Source organism: Adelges cooleyi, unplaced genomic scaffold (genome assembly GCF_023614345.1).
Source record: "Adelges cooleyi isolate 19-005CV unplaced genomic scaffold, UGA_ACOO_1.1 ACOO_flye_CR_arks_rails_tigmint_CR_PRNA_247, whole genome shotgun sequence".
Classification (NCBI taxonomy): domain Eukaryota; kingdom Metazoa; phylum Arthropoda; class Insecta; order Hemiptera; family Adelgidae; genus Adelges; species Adelges cooleyi.
Genome location: NW_026095912.1, coordinates 2,686,383 through 2,708,973, shown reverse-complemented (window position 1 = coordinate 2,708,973; position 22,591 = coordinate 2,686,383). Strand labels below are relative to the sequence as shown.

Here is a 22,591-nt window from a genome sequence, read left to right as displayed (position 1 = left end):
CATAGATCAAATTAACACGATGGTGTTTATTTATTTTATTGTGCTAATCGTTTTAAGGTCAACTCCGGGTACGTAACATATTTCATTTGCATCTACATAAGTAATTGCCTTCTTATAATCGCAGCATAAAATCTTAAGCGTTATATTCTGAACCCGATTATGGTAATTATCGTAATCCACGGTATTTGCTATTTTCTCACTAAAAGATGGCCTAGTAAGACTTACTTATCCCTTCATAAAACCTCCTTGCTGACTAATTATAATGTCTAAGTTAAGCTCTAAAAAGCTCTAGTGGAGGCTAATTTGATATTTTTAACAAGTTTAACGCAAGGTTAGTCCGTAGTCACTGTGCTTAATTTTATATTAATTACTAAAATTGGTAAACGATTTCACAATTATTATTGAACCGTACTGCAAATACGCAATTAAATTATTGTTATTTTTTCATTTGAAAAACCAAAAAACAATATTTAAAAAAAAAATGAAAAATTGTTCAATTATTTTACAATTATAAAACTATACTACACTCGCCCATTAAAACTATCATTATTATTTTTTTAAAAACTTAAGTACAAAATTTAAAAAATAAATTTTAAATCAATTGGCTAGACGTTAATTCATATCGCAAATATACTATACAAATTCGTTTGTAAAATTAATGTCATTTTTTAGCATTTTCTGATCCTACCGAGAATCCATCGTCTTCGGACAATCCGGCCGGTTACGAGCAAATCGATCACACTCACTTCTTGTCCAACGACATTAGCAATCTGTATTTAAATGAAAAGTATATATTATGACATATTATAATATTTCATTATAATGTTATAATAACAGTGTTGCCTACTATAACATTCCCCTAAAAAAAAAAAAATTGTACTAGTAAATAAAAATAATTCTTATAAACAAAACATACTAGTTATAAAATATAAAATTATCACATATAAAAAATAAAGTAATAAAATTAAAAAAATATTAGGGACAAAACAAGATAGAAATAAATAATACAGACATACAAATCATACAAATAATCAACAATTAACATAAATATATCTTAAATTTTACTATTTCCTACCATATAAAATAGATATGCCTCATGCTGTTAAAGAACTATGGGAGAATTTGAATAATTAGTTTTCTTACTGCAATTTATTCTCATCTAAAGTCTTCATTATATTTCAATGTAAATGATAATATGTTTTCTATTTCTCCTATACCATTTTCAGTTTTAAGCTTTATATCATAAAACCTTCTACAACATGCACTTTTTCAAAATCATTAGAAGTTTTTTTTTTAATTTTATTAACTATCTTTAATCTACCGCTAGATTCTCTTTAAATGATTGTTTATGTAAAACTAACTCTTCAGCAATGTTTCTTTATCAAAATAATCAAGCAATGGAGCAATTAATATTAACCTTAAAGGTGTATTAAAACAACAAAGTTTAGAAATTCTTTCCTTGGGGAATCATCCAGGAAACTGAGTTGGCATCTTATGTTGGAAAATGTTTGGCGGTATATAACTGAATTTAAATAACTTTAAAAGTAGGAAGAATATAATGTGATTTTTTTATGGCTTTATTCAAATTTTTTGGATCCATATCTATTATTCTTCTTAATTACAGGGACAAATGAATTAATCTATTCCGTTGGGGTCGTTATCTTTTTTAATACTATAGATTTACATATATTGTTTAGTTCTTTAATTAGTTGATTATATAAAGAAGAAGATTTTTTTCTTGGAGCGTCTATTACATGTTTGACACTGTGAACAATGTGTTTATGGCATTATATAGGAAGGCTGCCTAGGGCTTTAACAATATCACTAAACTTATTTATAATGTTTTATCAGTATCGTTAACACAATTAGTTAATTTTGTGGGTTGGTTGCTTTCTGCTTAACGCCATTCAATTTATAACATTATATCCTTAAAGCAGGATATTTTAATTTATGTTATAGTCCAAATCGTGTAAGATTATTATTATAATTATTTATTTTATTGAAGTATCAGCTTAAAACTATTTATTTCTACAATTAATAGGAACTTGCTATGTACAAATATGAATATTAACATCACCAACATTGATGATACTTAATCAGCTATCGCTGAACCACTCCCTCAAATAAGGACATAAATGCATAAAATTTATCAGAATGTAGTATTAAATATATAAAACAAACACAAGTAGTTTATAACTAAAGTTATTTTTGGAATTTCTCTGTATTATTTTTAAAAATTTAATATTATACAATAATTATTATTCATTTGTAGCATTTATAAGTATATTAATAATATATTTTGATATTTATTTTAGGTTTTCGGATGTCTTTTAGTTGTAGATAAAAAACGTTTCCATGCCCATCGTGTTGTGTTAGCCTCACGCAGTGATTATTTCAGGTAATAATCTTTATTATTATCTAAGGTATATTCTTTAAGCATATTATTCTCTTTTTCGATTGATTGGTAAATTGTTCTATTAGTAAATTTTATTTTACTTTTTTACTATTTTTTAGAAAAGAATATTTTTTAATTTTTACGGTTAGGTTAGGTTCACTAATTTCCTAATCAACCAACCTAAATGTTCTTGTAAAAACCGCAGCATTGATTGCCTTAAGATTTTTTACTGTTTTGTAATGTATAATTGTTAGTTTACTTGCTTAATATAATTTGAGTATATGATCCATTACCACTTATACATATTTATGACAATATTAATTAATTTTTCTAAAACAAGTAAACAAGTGATATAGTAATTATGCAAACTGATTGTATGACTTATTACATAGCTGTTCATTATAAACTAACATACTCAAAAAAACGAAAGTAAATTGTGTAGCCCATACAATGTGTCTTACTAGGTGTAGCACATAATGCATTTTTTATGCAAATATTGGATACTTTTATTAGTGCAATGCTGTATGGCGGTCATATAGAAACTCATAAAAAGGATGTGACAATAAAGGAAGGATCAGCAACATCATTTAAAGTGCATCTTGAGTATATTTACTGCGGTCGAATAAACTTAAGTATACTAAAGGTAACTTATAATGTATTTAATAAGAAAATAAATATATTTTACAGGAAAGGATTTTTCAAATACACATATTATGTATTTTTTCATTTATTAGATAAAAGTCATTTCGGAATTATTAATTCTCTCGAATGTATGGCGTTTTACAAACTTACAATTTTCACTGTCCGAGTATTTGCGGAGTAACATCGATGTACACAATGTAAGTTCGTTGTTTTCTGTGGCACTTTACTATCAGATCAAGGAACTCGAAGTCGAATCACTCAATTTTATCGACGTACACGCTTGGGACGTATTGCTATCTGAAGATTCTCTCTCTTTGTCGGCCGTAATTATGTTTTATAGTAAAAAATCTCAATATTGCTCGTGTTAACTAATAATTGCGACAGAAATATTCATTTTTAGGAAGCATTACAATTAATTCTCAATCGCGACACGGCGTACGCCAACGAATTGGATATATCCCGTGCGGTTTGTCACTGGATCAAAAAGAACCAAGGCCACCTTAAATCCTGACGATAAAACCAACATTTTATCTGCCGTCAGATATCAGCTTATGGACGAAGAAGAACTGTCTGAGGTTAGGCGATCAGAGCTGGTTCGTTCGGATACAATTATTTTAGATGTCATAAAAGAGTCCCTCACACAAACGTCAAATGATCGAGGACGACTAGGTATGCTCAATGTAAATACAATATGTTAAGCAAACTATTTTAGTATAAACTACTTTATCCTTTAGAACCAAATGTGAATTTCGCTCGTGAAAATCCGATAGAGGTTTCTCAAGTCGACGGCGGTACCATGGTCATGTTGCATCATCCATCGAGTATAAACTATATCGAAATGAATTTATGTGACGTAGATTCATGGTTTGTTTTTATTTATCAATATTTCTAATCAAAGATTTAGTATAATATTATTTGAATACCAACAAGATTGAAATTAATTTATTCATGAATAAAAAAATGTGTAAATGAACCGAACAAAGAGTTCTGACTTTTAATTATTTTTTTAATCATTTTTGCACATCAATTGTGTAAATACATGATTTGCTTTTTTGACATCCTAATTGATAAAAAAATTACACAGCCATTCATTTGATCGAATTCTTGTTATTTTAGCACTTATTCTTATTACATTGAAGTATCAGTGGACAGGCGCGATTGGTTGCGTGTAGTTGATCATTCAAATTATGATTGTCGGTCAATTCAACGTTTGTGGATTAACCGAATATATGTAAGGTACATCCGTATTGTTGGTACCAAAAATACTAGTAATAAGACTTTTAGTTTTTTAAAAGTTGTGTACAATACGGACAAAATGCCCTTGGTGGAAATCAAAAACGGATTAGTTGGTAGGGACAACACGAAAGTAACTCGTTCTTTGAATGGTATAAAAAAAAACATATTTATCTAATTAACTAATTTTAATCTATTAGCTCCAAAGTTTAATGTTGCTTTATCGTCTATGAATGCGACTGCAATCAAGCGAATTCCGGGATTTTCAAACAGAGAATGTTCCCGAATGGTGGTTCACAACATTTTGAATGGTGACTATAAAAACTACAATAAGTATAACGGATATACATATCATCAAGTGAACTCGAGTGTGTATAGAGGTTCAACTCGCCCAACCGTATGTGCTAAGTTCAATGAGGTAATCTTTTACATAACATTTAACACTTTTACTTTGATTTCTATTATTTAATTATAATATTACTTGTGCCTGAAATATATTTCAAAAATAATTTTAGCTCAACTGTGGCAATAAGATTAAGATTATATTAGTATTGTCATTATTTATTGGCTGCTGCTTTGGGACTGCGATAGCCGAAGCTACGGTTACACTATTGAAGTTTCAGTCAATAATAAAGAATGGGACATGATTGCAGATAAATCTAATAAATCGGCACGATCTTGGCAGTTGTTGCTATTTGAACAAAGGCCGGTAGTGTATATGCGTATTACTGGCGTTCGCACTTCAAATGATGACAGAGTAAAATAATCGATCTTAGAGTGTTTTTTAGACATTGTTAAAAAACTTTTTTTTTGTAGTCTTTTAATTGTGTATATTTGGAGGCACCCGCTCAAGTATCACTGGATTCCAAAGTCACAAAACCGTGGCAGTCGATATTTCAGCTTTTACATCGGAAATAGCGCCACCATTCGCCCGAAGGCCAACTTCTATATGGAACTAATAGGGTGTTTTACACATTATTATTATAGGTTACTGTTAATTTTATTGCTTAATAAATATATATATTCAATTTAATAATTATCATTATTATCGTATGATACGATATGCTAGTGTTACAGACAATATACAGTTACCAATTCACGAAAAAAAAAATATATAAATAAAATAACAAATAAGATATTCTATGTTGTAAGGTTGTCAATAGTTACGGTGTCTACAGTTGGATGTCTACTGTCGTTATCCATTTGACCGTGTTATCAGTAGGTTCTTTGAGTTATTTTTATGATAAAAACGCGCAAAATTACTTTGCTAATCATTACAGCATCATTTAGCTTGGCGCAAAATGAGAGGTACTTCTCAAAGCTATTTATCAGTGTATTTTAATCAAATTAACACATCGCCGCCCCGGTAGAACAATGACACAACTGCAAAATTTGGTAAAATGGTTAGCCAAGTAGTCAGGTTACCTGCAATGTTCTCGAATTAATCCTACTATTTTAAAATTTGTGGACACAGATATTTTTTTATAAAATAGTTTAAATGTTTGGCGTGTCTGTAATTTGTACACATTTTTTTATTAAAAATTTATTTTATTTTATGAATATAACGTGAACATTGCGAATACCTTAATAGCACTTTTAATTGTTAGAGATTAGTATTAACTTTGCAAAAACTAATACAATGGAAAATTTGCTTATCGATATTACCATTTAATACAAGTATATATATATCTTGTTTTAACTAAAAAAAAACACCTAAGTGAAGTCGGGGTATAGTAGTGACAGGCCATATTAGATACGGGGAGGTCAAAGGTGCTTAAGAATAAATTATTTTATATGAAAGTGATATAATTATTCTCAAACAAATATTTCGTAGTGAATCTTTGGTTATAAAATAACTATTCAATATAAACTTTTTAGAATACTCTGTTTTTCTATAATAAAAATAAAATGCGGTATATTTGGGAGTTTGATGAAATTTAAATTTGAGTTTATTGTGGAATAGGGGTTTCAATCAAAGTTACAAGGGGTTAAAGTAAATATTGAATAATTATCAAATTTTTTTGGGTTTTCATCAGGGTTTTTCTGATGGGAATAAATAAACATTTGGTTCAGTGTCTTCAGAATTGTCAATCACTTTTAGATTTTAAGGATAATTACTTACAATTGTTATAATACTTTTTTTTTCAACTTCCTTTTTTTAATACTTAGTATTAGGGCATAGTGATAATTGAGCGTACAGGTCTTCAAGATTTATTACATTTTGAAATACATGTAAATTTATCGAGTGTTTTTCTTGATTTTAAAATTCAAAGTGTTTTTTTGTGTATACAAGTGTCCCGTAGTCTATAACGTTTTAAAATATAATGTCTTAAGTTGAAATGTTTGTAAAAAGACGGCTGTATCCAGTACATACAAATAATAAATGAACACGTGTGTACTATACACAAACATAAAAAAAATACGCTACGCTGAACAGCATTTATCAAAATCTAGCGTCTTACAAAAAAAAATTGAATCGTTGTAAAATGTATGTAACAAATATAAAAGAAATTTAAAAAATGCCGTTTCTATGTTTTGTGGTAAAGTAGTTGATATTTTTCGACTATGACCCTATATAGAACACACTTTCAAATCCATAAGTAGGCACTGTACAAAAACCAAACACAGTTCAAACCAGCACAATGCACAGTCTAAACCGAGCTCAGTGTAAACCTGCTCAGTAATAGTAGTAAATATTAGTAAAGAAATAACCAAAATGGAGTCCAGTATTTACAGATTCGCATCGAAGCTTGTTGTATTCGATACACTTATGATACACCTATGATACATCAGTGCAATTTATCATAACACACCAATTACTTGTACTGTTTTAATTAATATAGGCAATTAAAACATAAAATATATGCACTTAAAAAAAAACACTTTCCATGATTTTATATTTTTGATACGTTTTATTATATTCTGGTATATTTGACATATTGCATTTTTAAAAACTTTTTTCGAGATTTTTAAACATTTTTTTATAAAGGGTTAGCTATATTAAAAAATTGTAATATTAGACTATAAAAATATTTTATTTTCTCATATATAACCTTTATTTTTGAGTCTCGGTCACATAACCATAGCTTGGCTATGTGTACGTGCCCTCTCATCTTACAATATCTTTAAGATCACTCAATATCGCTTGACTTTTCCTTGCTTCAGCGCATCTTCTTAAGGTGTAGAAAGGGTACACACTTTCGCAATGGTATTTAAAAAGTTCGCCATACAGATCCAAATATATTTTGGCTAAGGAAAAAAAACAAAATTCCGGATTTTTTAATTTAATATGTTATAATAATCAGGGCATAGTGTGGCAAGGAAAAAAAACATTACGAAGGTATATATAAAGTTTATAGTTTATTTTTACCTTTATTTTCCATATCGCTTGGATGATCCTCGAAGAATTGGTCGGTGATTTCATAATCTTGAGTGGTACCACCCATATAATAGATAAATAGATCTGAGGTAACATAGTCACGTGTGTAGTTTAGATCTTGACTCGTCCATTTTAAACAATCGTTGAACGAATCTTTTATAATCTGAAAATATTTCAACAATACAAAATTTATTTCCAATTTTAAAACATTTTCAAAACAATTATTTATTTCAACAAAATTTCAAATATTTTTTTTATTAATTTAATATTAACTGATTTAGTTGGAAATGTTATTATTTAATTTTTACATTTTTTTTACTAAAAATAAAATAATACATTTATAACACACGTATTTTTTAACTGTTAAAAAAAATACATTATTATTATAATTTTTTATCCTAACCGCTGCTTCTTTCCTGTCTTTGGCGCATTCTTTTACGGAAATGTTTTTTTTGTTGCAATGGTATTGAAAAAGTTCAGTAAATCGATGTAAATGTAAAGTTTCTAAAACAAAAAAAAACAAAAATTTGTATATGATATTTTTTTTGGTCACTTTTTATATCTCTTGACGTTAATTATTAAACAGTTTTAAGACGCATACACTGTTTTATAAAATGGTAAAGCTAATCAATTTGTGATGTACGACAAAAGATACTTAATTATTTGAATTTAAATAAATGCTAATGAGAATACTTCCTTAGACCAACTGCTTTACAGTTTAGCTTTAAAGATAATACAGATATTATGAAATTGTCTATAACGCGTATTACAGTTATGTTTACCAAATTCTTCCTTTTCTTTATCTTTATGATCATTGAAGTATTCAGTCGTGATTTGATCATTTTCATTGGGTTTACTCATATACTTAATAAAATAATCCAATGAAATACGTCTAGTCGGTTTCTCTAGATCCTGATTGTACCAGTTTAAGCAATCCTTGAACAAATCTTCTATAATCTGAAATTTTGTTATCAAAGCAAAGTTGAATTCCATAAAAAATCCTATTGACAAATTTAAGAACACATAATACATTTAAATATATCATATAACTAACAAGCAATAAAAATAAATTAGGACAAACTGTAATTTTTAATTTTAGTATTTTTTTCATTCGATTCTAAAAAAAAAATTCAACCCCTAAAATATTTGTTATTTTTTTTTTTAATTAAATTATAAAATATTTTAATTGTAGTGGTAAGTATACCAAGAAGGCGTCGCTTAATGAAAATTTTATTGGTTGCTCTAATATAACGCACACATAATTTTGCTGATGAAAATAAAGTTAATAATATAAGCTTTAATCTTACCCTTTCATCTTTCCATTCTTCGGCGCATTCTTGTACAGATATATCTCTTTCCTTGCAATAGTATTTAAAAAGTTCACTGTATAGTTTTAAATTCATTTTTTCTAAAACAAAAAAAAACAAAATGTTTTAATTTAAATGTATTGCGTAATGTCATTCACGACAATACTTCCTTAACCACTTAACCAACAGCTTTACATTTTCTCTTCAAAGGGTAAAAAAATATTATCAAACGATATATAGCATATATTATAGCAATATTTACCATCTTTCTTATTTTCATATTTATTGAAGTACTTTTGCAGAATTTCAAATTTGTCTATGGGTTTTCCCATATACAAAACACAAGAGGTAAATTGGATTGGAACACTAGGTCCTCAGTGATATATTTAAAACAATCATTGAACGAATCTTCTATAATCTGAAAATTTGTTTATCAAAACAAAGTTAAATTCCATAAAACTTCGAATTGTAAAATTAAAATACACAGACTTAAATATACGTATATTTATTATTAACCAGCAAAAAAAATATATTTTTAAATTTATCACGTTTTAGGAGGAAATATTATTATTTGTTTTTTTGTATTTTTTACTAAAAATAAATTAAAATAGGTATCCTAAAAAAAATTAAACCTAAAAATGTTTTGTTTTTTTAAATTATTTTAGAGAATATTTTATTTGTAGTTGCCAAAATAATACATTTGTCTAGAAATTATTTTCTTATTTTCAATATAACCCTATAATACATACACCTGTTTACTAAGTTCAAAGTCAAACACTTAAGGGTCTACTTCAAACCTACTGTTGCTAAGAATACTCGGATTTAAGTTTTGAAAAAACCGTGGCACAATTTTAAAATAATATTTTTGTTAATTAATTATTTCAGTTTAAAAAAGTAAAAAATTGAAGTTTTTTGTATTGGAATAATTAATTAACTAAAATATTTGTAAGATTGTGCCTTGTCGATGCCTTGAAAATGTTATGAAGAACTCAAATGTTTTTTTCAATACTTTTCGAAATATTCTTAGGAACAGTACGTTTGAAGTAGAAACATATGTTTTTGTACAAAAATAGATTCTATATGGGATGTAAAAGTTTAAAAAAATAAATAGTCAGAATAGATACTTCTTTCCTATAGCATAATATTTTGTTAAAAAATGTTAACTTAATGATAAGTTTTAGCGGAAAATTTCCTGTACAATGCGCCTTAAAAAAAAAAAAGTGTAGAGGCCCCTTAAGCAAAAACTTATACAAGACTATGCCGAATGGATTTAAAAAAAAAATTATTTTATTTAGAATTCATTATTTATTACTTTCGAATTTACAAATCTAATAATTAATTATTAAATCAATGTCTGATAAACACAATGTCTAATCATTTACAGAATAGTAAAATTAATACAATTTTGGGTTAAAAAAGTTTTAGGTAAAACTGTTTTATAAGCATAAGTTTAACTCAAATGATTAAATTACAATTGCAATTTTAATATATTATAAATACAATTTTTTAACAAACAATGTTAAAAATTTATTTTATTTATAAATATTTACGATAAGAAGTTTAATTGTAAGTCTTTAAGCAAAAAAAATAATATTTTCCTAGATAAGAATGAAAATTAGATAGATAAACTTTAACTTTTATATTTCAAATGATTTAAGAAGATATTGACAACATATAATAGTTTAAAATAATAGTATTAACTACCTTAGCTTCACCTTCCTCTCTTGCAGCTTCAGATGGGTCAGTTGTAGTACAGCTAGCAACTAGGATAAAAATTAAAAACAAAATTGATATCTTGAAAACCATTTTATTATTTTATCAAGTATAAACTTAAGCTAAACTGCGGATGAATTTTACCGTCTCTGAATGCCTGTGTTATTAAAACAAAAGCTAAAACTATACGAGCACATAAGTATATAAAATATTTTTGCTATTGAATTTTTTAGGCGAGGCATTATTAATTAAACTGTATATTTGCACATGTATATTTCTTGTATAAAAACTGTACAAACATATCAATGTCTTTAATGAAGAGGTACAAAAAATAAGTTAAAAATTGAGTATTGACTATTGCAACACTATTACATATATTTAAGAAACTTAATATTCAGAAAATTAATTTTTGGGCTCCAATTAAAATGTGTGGAAGAATATCAGTTAAGTTTTGTCAAATATTAGTACTGCACACTAATGTATGTAGTGTTATACTTTTTAATTTTTTTAAATTGGGAAAACCCCATTAGGAATGGTCTTTCTGTATAACCATTCTTTATTCTGTCTAACATTGTCATTATGCACATAAACTTAGTTTTAGTACATTTACATTTATGTTGGTTAAGATCTCTTTAGTGATTTGTTAATATTATTTATACATTTTGAGGACACGTCCATAATGATCATTAATTGACTTTCGAAACATTGGCGTTATTATGAGGGCTTTATGACTTTTTTTTTATATGTCAACTTTTGCCGTTGCCAATTTATTTCAAGAATATTCCATACAAAATTAGAACTAATTTCTCTAGACACACGATACCTTGTAAGCCCCTTGAATTATTTATTGATGAGGGGGGGGATTGGAAAATAGATATAATTTAAATTTGAGGCTGTTATGTTATAGGGAGACACTAAATGAATATGTCTTAACAATTTCAACTCGACCTGACCATTTTCTCGAAATTATAGCTACTCAAAATTGAAAATTCGTTTAGTTTCTTCTTTTTTTTCTCCGATTTCAAGGGTGATGGAGCGATTTTTTTTCTCCACAAGACACAAACTAGATAGAATGTTTGATTTGTGTAGTAAGCCTAAATCAATTGTTATGGTCTTGTCAATAAAAACAAATGCAGCGAATTAAAAATGCAAAATGCTGTAAAGTTCGACGTGAAAATGAGAATACCTGGTACGATATGACAACCAATCTTGTCCGGTACGGTTTAAGTAGGTAAGCAAGACCCAAAATCTAACATTTCCGACATTGGTTTATTATTTAAATCCCATGCAAAGCGTTACAGCACAGGCCTGCGGCGAGGATCGAGAAGAAATTGATGTCCCTAGACTTCTTGAGTAAATTAGCCGACACTGACACCGGCAGCTCTCTCAGACCTCGCGGGTCCAATTATAATGCATTAAACAAGCCTGTCCCATCTGCCGGAGCGACGATAATCCGTTTACATCGAATATGAATTATTATCAAATATCTATTACCCGACCGAGAACGACCAGGCCTTCACGGCCGTGTGACAAGTACTTATTAGTTTAAGTAACGGCTTAACTCATAATCATTTATTACGTCACGGATATAATAATAATCACTTAGGTTATTCTTCTAAAACAAAACATTTTGAATCAATGTATGTCCTATCCTCGAGGGACCTGTTAAGTTCATCTAAATTCAAGAAACAGGAGTTTTACAACTTATGGAACTCCACCTGGCATTCTCTTCTTACCTCTTTAGGTTCAGGGGAAAAAATTAACCCAAGATTCTATGTAAATATAATTGTTTGGCGACGAGAAAGTTGTACAGAAATAGGATTGTTTAGACTTATTAGCGAATGTAAAGAGGCGTAGGAATGTCCAGTGAGCTTAAGGGTTCATCAATCGATAGATTTTAAAGAAACATAATGTACGATGTACTTTTGTGTTTATAATGTTATGCTAAATTTCATTTTCAAACATCCTCTTTCTTATCAATTCAAACGTCAAAATCCAAAATAGTTTGAACGTTGATAAGTTTTGTTTTTCATTTACCAAATATACCACTGACTTTTAATTGACAGGCGAGTGTGGTGAGTGAAAACCACACCCATAAATTTATCTTATGAGCACAATTTTACTGACGATAAACTACTACTCAGACAGAGTGAACTTTGTGGTTGATTTTGGAGAGAATATAGTAAGATCAGTGAGTATAATACACCTAAAATTTCCTCAACCATCATTCTTTAGCAACCAATGCTGCCATACCTACTATATCAATGTCGCTTCTATCAAATGACCCATCACCATGTCAGGTTCAAAAGGGTCAGCCATAGACCTCGTGACACGTTAGGGTTGTGAGTGGTGTCGACCAATTTGGTTGACATATTTTTTCGACCTAAATTCACTCTAAATGAACAAATTTTTACACATTCTTGATGACAATGGTAATGACTCATGAGCTCATATGAACTCAAATATACCACTTTCAATGAAATTACTCATACACACCATTGATGTAAATTCCACCTATCTAATAAATTGTTTCGACTTTGATTCTTTCGGTTCGTTTGGCTGTTGAATACATAATTAAATTCGTGGACTGAAATCGAAGCGACCGAACATTTCTGGCTATTGATACATACTCGGAATTGGAACTCTCGGCACGTAGTCGGCGTTAGAATTAATGTGCGTGCGACACGAACACAAGACGTTACTGGAAATCCGAAGATCTAAGGCTCGAGTAACCGTTTCATGGTGAAACGTCTCGATTACTAAATTGTTTATATTCCATTAGCGCCGGCAAGAGGACTCTGTCACAAAACAAGTCATAAGAGGCTGATGCGATGCTGCTTTTCGCACCGCCGCTTCGACGACAGAAGGAACACTTTTGATTAAAATAGTTTCCGTTTGTCGTTGCGCACATAATACGGACATGGTCGGAGTACAAGTAGGTATACATATGTATGTGTTTCGAACAATCCGATTTCCATTTATCAAGCAAATTCCTGATATAGCATTATTTCTATCTCTTATTCCTCGAAATAATAACGAATTATCGTGCGTGGCACTTGATAGGTACTCATGAATTACTGAGTAACAGCTGTTATCACTTATTACTGATGACTAATACACATAACATCTACAAAAAAAAAAACCTAGATAACCCTTTTAACGAGATTAAAATCGGTCTGTTATTTGACGTTTTAGACCAAAAAGCCTGACAGAATTTCTACTACTCAGGATGGTTCGATTTCAATTCCGTAAAGAGATATGAGTTCTTTGGCTATCTTACTAAGTTGTGTCCGAAATCGGATTTTCGATGTTTAGCTTATTTTTATGAAAAAAAATTATTTTATAACATTGAAAAATGTTCAAGTTTAAGTTAATTCAAAAAATTAAATAAATTGCAAAGTACAAATAAATAATATTGTTGATTGGTCAGGGATCAACAAGTCGCTTGGAATTTTTTCTACGGCTATTACTGTTGATGTTCTCTGAATGAGGTTTTTTCCACACTTGGCCACGCCCAGAGCATAATAATCTATTATTGTCGTTGTTGGAATGTTTTAATCCGACGAGGCGCCGTCCTGTTGTTTAACTGCAATATTAAAAAACAAAATTTACACAAGTAAAATAGACAAGACGGACTCGTCGAATTAAAACAGTTATTGAAAAAATACACCGCTGATTCACACGTAACGCGTTCTGCGAAATGCATTAAGATGAATAATAAACAATCAACAACGTTTAACCATCTCGATTGTGCGATATTGTACAAATTAACGATACAGTAACTATATACATAATATTATTGTACTCGACTGTTTTACCAACTAGACTTATGTGCCATAATATTATACAGCATGCGTGTCTTTGCCACATTGTTTCAGTCTCGGATGACGTGCACACACGTTTTATTAGTTTCTTACATGCCATTATTAAGTACAATAAAATAACATTTCGTGCACGGTTTTCGAAACGAGCCGATGGCGGGTCAACACGGTGTACTTTGCAATGGGTGATTCATAGTGGTCGAGTTTCGGTTTCTAGCAGTACAAAAATTGTTGTTAACTAATTTTCTTACTTAAATAAATATTATAGGTAAATAGCCTCCAACAATTTAATATCACTTAGTCATTAAGCCTACAAATTATTATGTATTCTCGTCTGATGACCACAGTTGTTGAAGACTTAAAACAATTTAAACATATAGTTGTATTGAAAAGCAAAGGGAACCCTGTTAATAAACGAAACGTCACAAGAGCTTATAGAGAATACTTATAACTTTTTTTTTTAATTACAAGAGAAACTTTACGATCCGTACAAATGAGCAAAAATTAAATGAACACGATTTTGAAGGAAGAAGCCACTCGTTAGTGACGCTTATTAAAATATAATTGTAATTGTCCTCATAAGAAATTGCCCAAGTATTGTTACCGTGATATCTAATGTTTTAGGTTCCAGTAAGCTTTTTTGCTTTGATTTAAAAGGTATTTATGCGGTAGTTTTCGAACTTACATCTACTTTTCATCTACACTTGTAAGTAGGACGTGCATTAGATCTTAGTTTGCCGCTTTCCTACAAATTTTTCGATCACGGTGCTCTCTATACTTTTAAAAAATTCTTTGTTGACCTTTAAATTTTTCATAACCAAAAAAATGTCACATGTGTCGTTTCTACAATAACCGATTCAATTAATATAATCGCTTAGATATTAAATTTTAAACATTTAAATTGTATACATGACTTTAAAACTTTGTTTATTATTATAATAACTTTATACTTATCCAACCCCTCCTCTCCCTGTCAACATGATCGAAGTGATTTGAAAGTTTAGTTTTAAATTTAAATAATAGGATAGTAGTTTTTTTGATTAAAGTATTTCTTATCTACCGTCTCCAGCCTCCAAAGTCCATAAGATGTATTCATGATCCAATGAATTCCTTTCCTTTGAGGAAAAAACTAACCCTTTCTCAAAATAGTACCTTATAAAGGTGACCTTCTGAATCGCAATTTATTTTTGTATTAAAGAAGAAAGTTGACTTTGTATAGTATAACAATATGACTAATCGCTTATACTCTTAACTCTAAAAATAGTTTTTAAAATCTTCAAAACAGTTTTTCGTCTGCTTAACGGTCACGCCCTTACCAAACTACATTAAAATGTGTTTGATCACATATTCAAAAGTACTTAATTAGTTTATTTATATGTATTAATTAAAAAGTTTATCCTAAAGTTTATATATAATTTTACAGAGTACTTAGCTTTTTAATACAGTATAATTCTTAACTTAAAACATAACTATTACAGAAAATTAAAAAATTACCTGTGTGCTATCAGATACGGCCTAACAAAATATGGCAGCATGATATACTTTGGGACGATCAATATTTTAATCATAAAAAAAAACTAATAAAATAAAAAAACATTTTCTCTTTTTTATGGAATCGAATTAATGTAAAAAAAAAAAGAGTAGACTGGGAATTGAGTGCATTTGCATTTGGGTACATTTTTTGTAATGAAATTTGACAACTTTGTTATTTATATATTTATATAATTATTAACAATTTTTTAAAACAAACGCCTCTAACGGGTGTACAACATTTGGAATTCAAGATGGGAAACCGATTAGCCCCTTTTTAGATTACCGCTTATTCAGTTCGGACTTGGAAGTTCTAATTGAAGTTTGCCCCTTGTATGTATGTAGGCTTTCTCGATGTGGTCGTGCGCTGTTATGATAATAATATAATGATTAATTGTCAATGAACAAACGTGCCAAACACAACATTGCATTCGATCGGACCGTTAGTGAGTTGTAAGCACACCAATTGACAAGCGCATATATATTTTCTATATTACACACAATATTTTTACACTGTCGAGAGAGGAAATAAATGGAAACGGTCGTGTTTCTTGTTAGTTAAGTGTGTATGAAAAATGAAAATGTGTTGATACTTTTTCGCCTAACGACGGTGGAAATATATTGGATCCATTATTTCGAGACGGCTGACTGTTCTGAACAGACCGAGAGAAAGCAGAAAGATTTATTCACATAATAATATATACTTATTTATTACATGTGGAAGTCTGGTACTGCAATAATACTATTTAATATATTATATTAAAAAAAATTCAGTACAGTAAGGTCGGGGCGTAGTAGCAGTTGGGGTTGGGCCTATCCGGATATTCGGATATCCGAATTATCTGGATAATTCGGATACGGATATCCGAAATCCGGATATCCGGATAATTGATCAACTATCCGGATATCCGAAACTATCCGGATAGTTAAAAATTATCCGGATAGTTTCGGATATTCATTTCATTTTTATAAGACAAATATACCTTAATAATATACAGTGTTTTTAAACATACCGAATAATAAAATAATGACATTGGGTTTAGTGTATTTTCGAATATTTAAAATAATTTACACAAATAAAAAATTTTAACTTAAATTTCTGTTACTTACTTAAAATATTGACTTGTAGAACTTTTATGTTATAAAATCATTGCTTTAAATTTTTGTTTTTTCGTTTCGTTTATGTGTGCATTTCTCGCTATAAATTTGTATATTAAAAATTCGAAGGTTATAATAAATCACAATACGACAATGTTTTCGACACTTGTTCACATAAATGTTTTAGTATAATATATTGTTTAAACTGATGTCATCGATGGATATTCAATAACCGTATACTCAATTTTAATCAGAAAAATACTTTAACCCAAAGAAAAGAAAATGTACAACATTTTCAATATTCGTTTTTTCAATTTTTTTTTTTAATGTGCACTTATCAGTATTACATTTTATATTAAATATTCGAAGGCTATAACAAAATATCATGAGTTGTTAATTTCATCGAATCAGATTTATACTGTTAGCTTAAGACCTGTGCACATGCAATTTAAAATCGTAGTTTCATTTTTGTGGTGCAAATTACATAAATACCACAAAAATAAGTTTGAGCTTAAATCTGAAGAGAAACTATTTCATAATTCAACATAAAAATCACTTAGTGTGTAGATACACTGAGAAACTATTTCTTAGATGTCTATTTTCAAAACCTGAAAAACTCGATTTTTTGAAAACAGTTTAGTTTTTTTTTTAATAAATAGTTTAACTATGGAATTTTAAGAAAAAAAATCATACTTGTTATAGCCCCAATCAGTCTAACTTTGAGATCTTAAACTTCACCTAAAAAAGTGAAATAAATTTTAAAAAATTGTATCGTTTCTAGGGGAAAGAGTTTATAATATTTGTTTTGGTCTATCGACGTTTACGGTAGTACTGTGTCTAAAGATTATTCCATAAAAACGTGGAACTAATCTGACTACTTTTTAAAAACATATAAAGCGTTGTAATTTTTAGTTGATGAATGTGTAAATAATTTTAATAAGGAATTAGTAAACAACTGTATGTAGGTATTATATAATGTTTATATAATATATGTTTTATAAATGTATAAATATTAAATATATTTTATATGTCTCCTTACTTCAAGCGAAAACTAAATATTTACTATTTTAACTATTTTTAGAGTTTCTGGTTATGCACAAGGGATTGTTATGTCTACAGCTATGTCTCAGTGTAAATGGTAGCTAAGTAAAAAAAAAAAAAATATTTCAACATAAGCCTTAAAATACGTGATATAATATAGGAACAAAGTAAATACCATAATGTATTTATACATATATATATATATATTATACATTGATGTCAACAAATCGAAATTTAGTTTACTTGGCCGGAGTTAAATCTGTTTCCTGCTATAGTTATCCTACTATGTCCCTATTAATATATAACATGTGCTATATATTTTACTAGGTATGAAGTAGGAAAACAGACTTACGACTTCCGGCCAAGTAAACTAAATTTCGAATTTTTCATGACTGGTTTGATATGTTGGCTGATTTTATTTGTTGACATCGTTGTATAATAAATATATTACATTGTGGTATTTACTTAGTTCCTATATTATACCACGTATTTTAAGGCTTATGTTGAAATACTTTTTTTTTTTACTTAGCTACCATTTACACTGAGTTAACGAAGTGTTTTTGTTGGCATATAATATTCCTGGTAAACCGAAACAACAATCATTTTTTGGAGACTGTCAAATTATATTATATATGGCCGCTTGCAAAAACAGTGTTTTTCCATAATTTAGGTATTTTTCACTTATCCCTTTTCTCAAATAAGCGATTCATATTTAATTTTGTTCTACAAAACTTTATTGTATCATATTTTTCATCTATTAAATTCTAATAATTTTGAAATGATTTACAGTTATAACTTTTATTCAGTTACATACGAAGCGTAGTCACTAAATTTTACAATTTACTTAGTTAATATATGTTAGTAAGCTACGAAGACGTACAAGTTATTTGTGTATCATCAGCCTTCAGAAGGAAGGCTGGAAAGTTGGCTAAAAGTGTGTCTAACAAGTTTTCTCAATGTAAAGGAAGTTCGACTGATGAATCCGGTTCGACTGAACCCCGCCCGACTGTGGCCGGTCCATCTTTGTCCGGTTCGTCTGAGGCCAATTCGTCTGGAACGAGAAGAAGGTCTAAAAGGTTGGCTAGTATGGCGGCCAAAGGGTTTTCTAAAAGTTCGAGTGGTGACAGTTCGTTTGGCGACAGTTCGACTGAAGCCGGTTCGACTGCAAGCCTTTTAAACAATCCTTACAGCATAGAGGTAAGCATTATTTTTTTTTTCTCAAAGATAAATACAAGAGTGTAATACTAATTATTATGGTATTAAGTTATGTGCAAAATATTATAGAAAATTTATTGATTAACTATTTATATAATTACAGTATACATGGTGATTTTTTTATTATAAACCTCTCAATATCTCATAGGTAGGGTTTAATAAGAAATTACAATTTTTTTTTTCATATTGTTTTTATACAATGTGATCTCAATTATTCACAATTTTTTTTTCTACCTCCCCCCCACCTTAGTTTTTTTGATAGCAACTTTTGAAACTTAAATGGTAACGTACATATTATATTGACTTTTAAAATTAAAAATAATGTATTAAAAATGTTGACTGATAATTGGCATACTGCACATCAAAGAAATAAGGAAGATGATGGACTGTATATGTTCATACTTTATCTGTTGGCTAAGCGAATGTTTATTACTATACTTTCAACTTAATCAAACACAAACATTAGTTAAAAAATAACGGAAATCAATTTTTTTTTTAAATAAGTTGTTAATTTATGTATACAATTTAGGTGTAATTTATTTTAGGTTTTAAGAATAGTAAAAAAAATATGAATTTATCATATAAATCGGTAATATACACATACTGAATGAATTTAGGGCGATTCTATATTTAAAAAAATGTATATTATACCACTAAATTTATGTAAAAAGTGTCCAGTTTTTAATAAAAATAGTTTACATTTTATTTGTTCATTCGAATTAAAACGGAATATTCTTAAGTATTATACTAAACGATAAAAACTGGCACTGCTGATTGTATATTAAACGTATTATGACGGCGATGGTAATGGCCAATAGGCATGTGAGTTTTAACTACAATTTAAATTGAGCTATAATTATTTAATTATTAGCTAGTAGCTTATAAATTTAAACCATACAAATATATTAAATACTATGAACGATTGTTTTAATATAATTTATAAATTGATAATAACATTTTAGAATTACTGGAAGTTTTGTAAGGCTTTGTGTCGTATAGAAATACACGAAAATAATCCCTTAGACGGTGTACTTAACCCAAGACAGTTTCACAGTACTACAGGTATACAATGTCCCGGTAAGATATCAAATAAAATATACAAAGATAATTAATAACGTTGATTACCCAAGTGCCTTTGATTACCTAATAAAATATTTTTAACGGTTTTCAGGTAATTTAAGAGTAGTTCAATTCGCTGACTTTAAAAGAATAGTAAATGCAAGCGAAACCGGACCCAGCATGTATGCAAGTTACATAGCATCTTCAAGACCTATTCAATAGATAAAATTACTCAATATAACGTATTGTAAAATATAAATTTTAAAAAATATAGTTCTTTACTACATACATAATCCGTGTATCGTTATCTAATCCGGAGAAGTTAAACATCATTGTTGCCTATTTTGTACAACTTATACTTAATGCAAAACCATTTTTAATTTGAAAACTTATTTCCAAATGGTTGAAATTAACGGAAATAAGTAATATTTTGAAATAATTCAAAATAAATTGGTAACTAAAAAAATATACAAACAATTATGTATTTTATGTGTAATTTTTTTTTTTAGGTTTTAATTACTAAATACTAATTTGTGATTTAAATCGGTTTAAAAACTATTTAACATAATAAATAATAATGTACATTAGATACAAATAAATTTGATGTGTTTATTTAAAATGTATTTAGAGTCATTTTTTATTTCAAAATTATTATTATCTATTGAATCATATCCAATGAATTATTATGTAGTTACGAAAAATAGCCATAACATCTAGATAAGGAATAAACTATAAGTAATAATCTTTACGTTATTTAAATTTTTTATGTTATTAAAAAACAAATTTTCTTTATAAACCAGTTGACTGTTCAATTTAATCATAGCAACCTAAAAATATATTATGGTCAAAGTGTAATTTTCGTTTTTTTTTTTGGTTTTTCGTTTAAAAAATAGTATGACTATGGATTTTTGAGAAAATTTGTGTATATTATAAACCCACATTAGATATATCTTTCTAGTCTAGGGCTTAAGTCCTAAAAGATTGATGATAAAAGAGAAATAAAGAAAAAAAACAATTTCTAGGAAAAAGGTTTTTTTAAAATATTATTTTGGCTTTACAACGTATGTTGTATAGCGCGCCGTAATTTTAAGATGCAAAATATGTACAAGCTGTAGGTATTTTTTTAAATTTTAAGGGGTACGGTTGAGCTTTTTAAATGTTCGGTTTATTTAAGTACATAATGAATTACATTATTTCAAATCATATTTGATATTTCCCATATTATAGAGGGGTTATTTTAAGTTTGGTACTAAGCCTACCCAATCCCTATCCATAGTTTACTTATAATAAAGGTGGCCAAATTTATAGTATCTATAGCCTTAAAAAAATTAAATCCGCCTTAAATATTTTCCCTTATTATTAGATGTATCTTGGCCACTAACTTCTTGTTAAATTAGTGCAGTTTTTTTGGGTTCCAGACAGCTCTGAGATCACTAAAAACGAGTTGATGGACTTCTCATCCCTTTTTAGAACATTCTTCAGATACAAATCTTCTACGGATACAAATAGTTTACAAGTGAACCAAACGGTCCAATACATTATTTTTTTAGCCGGTCTAAGATTCGGTCATTCCGGATTTCTTTTTTCCTAATTATTATCATCGTACTGTACCTTAAAGGAAGCACCTACTATATGTGATTTTTCCCAATTCTCTTTTTCATTGTCCTACTCTGTATCCTAAAATTCTCAAACCCACCAAGTTCTGTTCCCTTAATATAGTAATGGCATTTCCATTCAAGCATATGTGCATAATTTTCTTGTATTGTATCGTAAGTTGGTGCAACTTAAAAAATTACGACGAGGCTAATATTAGTAATAGTTGTATTATATAGCAGAGATTTAAAACGTAAAAAAAAAAAAACGTGGGTAAAACTAGGAAGAATTGTTTTTGGTAAAATATGACTGTTCTCATAACGTTGTAACAGGTGTTGTTTGCAACGCGACAATCATTGTGAAAAATACTGTATGATAATATCATGTGTAAGAAAAAAATATCAAAACTATATGGTTGGTTTCTGTACAACAAGGGGATTTTCGTTAAAACTAAAAATACTAATTGTAGTCATAATATTATTATGTCTTGAGGGGTGAAATAACAAATAAAATCGTTCTAAAAGCTTCGACGATGGTGAAAATGCGAATGTACAAAACAGGTTAT

The 22,591-nt window shown here is 28.7% G+C and overlaps 1 protein-coding gene across 1 annotated transcript; it reads right to left on the bottom strand.

Annotated features, from left to right (window-relative positions):
• Positions 1-7,205: 7,205 nt before the first annotated feature.
• On the bottom strand, positions 7,206-9,295 carry LOC126836861 (uncharacterized). Its single transcript, XM_050570519.1, has 6 exons — positions 9,219-9,295; positions 8,957-9,057; positions 8,432-8,606; positions 8,053-8,153; positions 7,641-7,812; positions 7,206-7,519 (listed from the first exon to the last, which is right to left on the bottom strand). The coding sequence occupies exons 1-6, from the start codon at positions 9,286-9,288 to the stop codon at positions 7,380-7,382; spliced, it is 759 nt and encodes a 252-aa protein (XP_050426476.1). The 5' UTR covers positions 9,289-9,295; the 3' UTR covers positions 7,206-7,379.
• Positions 9,296-22,591: the final 13,296 nt, after the last annotated feature.